Below are 1,786 nucleotides of genomic sequence, written 5' to 3' on the forward strand. Positions count from 1 at the left end.
GGCTGGATTCCCTCTCCACTCTGCCCCCACCGCCAAGCTGGGGCTCCAGGGTCCTTCTGTTCCCACCTCATCCTGGGGCCTCCACAGACCACCTCAAACCCCTGTCTCCAGCCTGGGCCCTCTGCCCAGCTGAGCTGCGGTGAAACGCGCCCTCCAAAACCAGACACAGGCATCGCGGAGCAGCCGACAACACCCACCAGGCTCCAGGCCCTCTGCCTTGCTGTGTAACCCCTTTCCGCTTCCCCCATCCATCCCCACAGCCACCTCCCTGGGTTCGAGGACCAAAGGCCACAGTAAAAACCCTTCCCCCAGGCTCTCTCCACTCTGTGGCCAGGGGTTTTTTGCTGGAATGCAAATCCCATGGCCTCATTCTCAGGACAAAGCCCTATCTGTGCAGAGTGGTGCTCAGGCTCCGCCTGATCTGGCCACCAGAGCCTTCCCAGTCTCAAGGACCCGCTTCCTCTGCTGGGTCTGTTCCTTCGCTGCTCTCGTGGTCTAGAATTCACCCACCATACGCCCCACCCCAAATTATCTGCCCCCCACATCTCCCTACTGAATGTCTCCATTCTCTCAAGACTCTACTCAAAGGTGACTCCTAGTGAGGCCTCCCCGAGCCCCCCAAGAGGGCAGAGCAGACCCTCCTGACCTCAGGCCCATGGCCCTGACCAACTGCTTTGTCAGCTTTGGGACGGGGACTCCACTGCAGTTGTCCTGAAGGGAGGCAGCGGAAGTGGAGTCTCCAGAAACTCCTGGGGGCGGGGGGCACTCACGCCCACTTCCACGTGGTCCGAGCCGCGGTCGTCCTGCTTGTGCAGCAACTCAAAGTAGTACCTCCGGGAGGCCATGAGCCTGGGGACACGAGGAGCAACGGTTGGGCCCCGCCATGCACAGTGGAGCCAGGGAAGGGGGCAGGTGGTGCCCACACCCCTCAGGGCTGGCCCTCAGGAGGATGGCAGCTGGGCTGGGCGGGTGCTTGTGCAGAGTGTGTGCAATCGTGCACCGGGTAAGGAAACACCACGTAGCCCCCTCCCACGAATACACAAGTGCATGCACATGCACCCCACAGTCACTCACCGCCTGGGCTTGGACACCTGGGAGCTGAACTTGGTGAATTCTCCAGGCGCTGTCCACTCGGAACCAGTCTGGGGGGTGATAGGGGAGGGGCGGCGGGGGGGGTTCACTCTCTCCCTGGGGACACCAAACCCATCGGGTCCTCATTCCCAAGAGGCTGGTGGGGACAGGTGACTGAGCTGCAGGAGGCCTGGGAAGACACCAGGGGTGGGGTGGGGGTACCTTGCCCACAAAGGCCACAAGCTGAGCAGCAGCGGGGCTTTCGTCCAGACTCAGCCAGAACTCCGAGTTGTCGTCTGATGCCACAGAAAACTGGACGTCTCCTAGTCCACAAGACTAGGCTCAGGGGGGGTGCAGCCTCACGACACCCCTCCCCCAGGGCACCCTCACCCCCGTACCATCCCTCGCTGGGTGGATGAAACCAAAAATACGGAGTCCATAGTTCTTCCACTTGGGGGACACGGCCAACTTCTTCACGGTGGTGCGAGTCTGAGGGGGCAGTGACTGTTGCTGTCGAAGCCCCCTGCGTGCCCTGCCCGCCCTGCACCCCCCAACCCCGGCACTCACATGAGGGAACAGCGGGAAGTGCAGGTTCCTCCTCAGGTGGCCCACGGCGCCCCCACACCAGTCCTCAAACACGTGCAGGTTCACCTGCCCCTTGTACTGGGGATCGGGGGGCCTTACCTTCTGCACGGCCCGCCGCCCCCCCAGCCCC

General features: G+C 62.8%; 1 protein-coding gene across 1 annotated transcript in view; it reads right to left on the minus strand.

Annotated features, from left to right (window-relative positions):
• B4GALNT4 (beta-1,4-N-acetyl-galactosaminyl transferase 4) overlaps window positions 1–1,786 on the minus strand; it is a 19,442-nt gene that overhangs the window by 10,236 nt on the left and 7,420 nt on the right. Inside the window, exons 3-7 of the mRNA XM_011968496.1 lie at window positions 1,639–1,734; window positions 1,470–1,560; window positions 1,294–1,394; window positions 1,075–1,142; window positions 771–849 (exon numbers count right to left, since the gene is read on the minus strand). Coding sequence (XP_011823886.1) covers window positions 771–849; window positions 1,075–1,142; window positions 1,294–1,394; window positions 1,470–1,560; window positions 1,639–1,734 — 435 coding nt within the window. The remainder of the gene's footprint in view (window positions 1–770; window positions 850–1,074; window positions 1,143–1,293; window positions 1,395–1,469; window positions 1,561–1,638; window positions 1,735–1,786) is intronic.

Source organism: Mandrillus leucophaeus, unplaced genomic scaffold (assembly GCF_000951045.1).
Source record: "Mandrillus leucophaeus isolate KB7577 unplaced genomic scaffold, Mleu.le_1.0 Scaffold845, whole genome shotgun sequence".
NCBI classification, from domain to species: Eukaryota; Metazoa; Chordata; class Mammalia; order Primates; family Cercopithecidae; genus Mandrillus; species Mandrillus leucophaeus.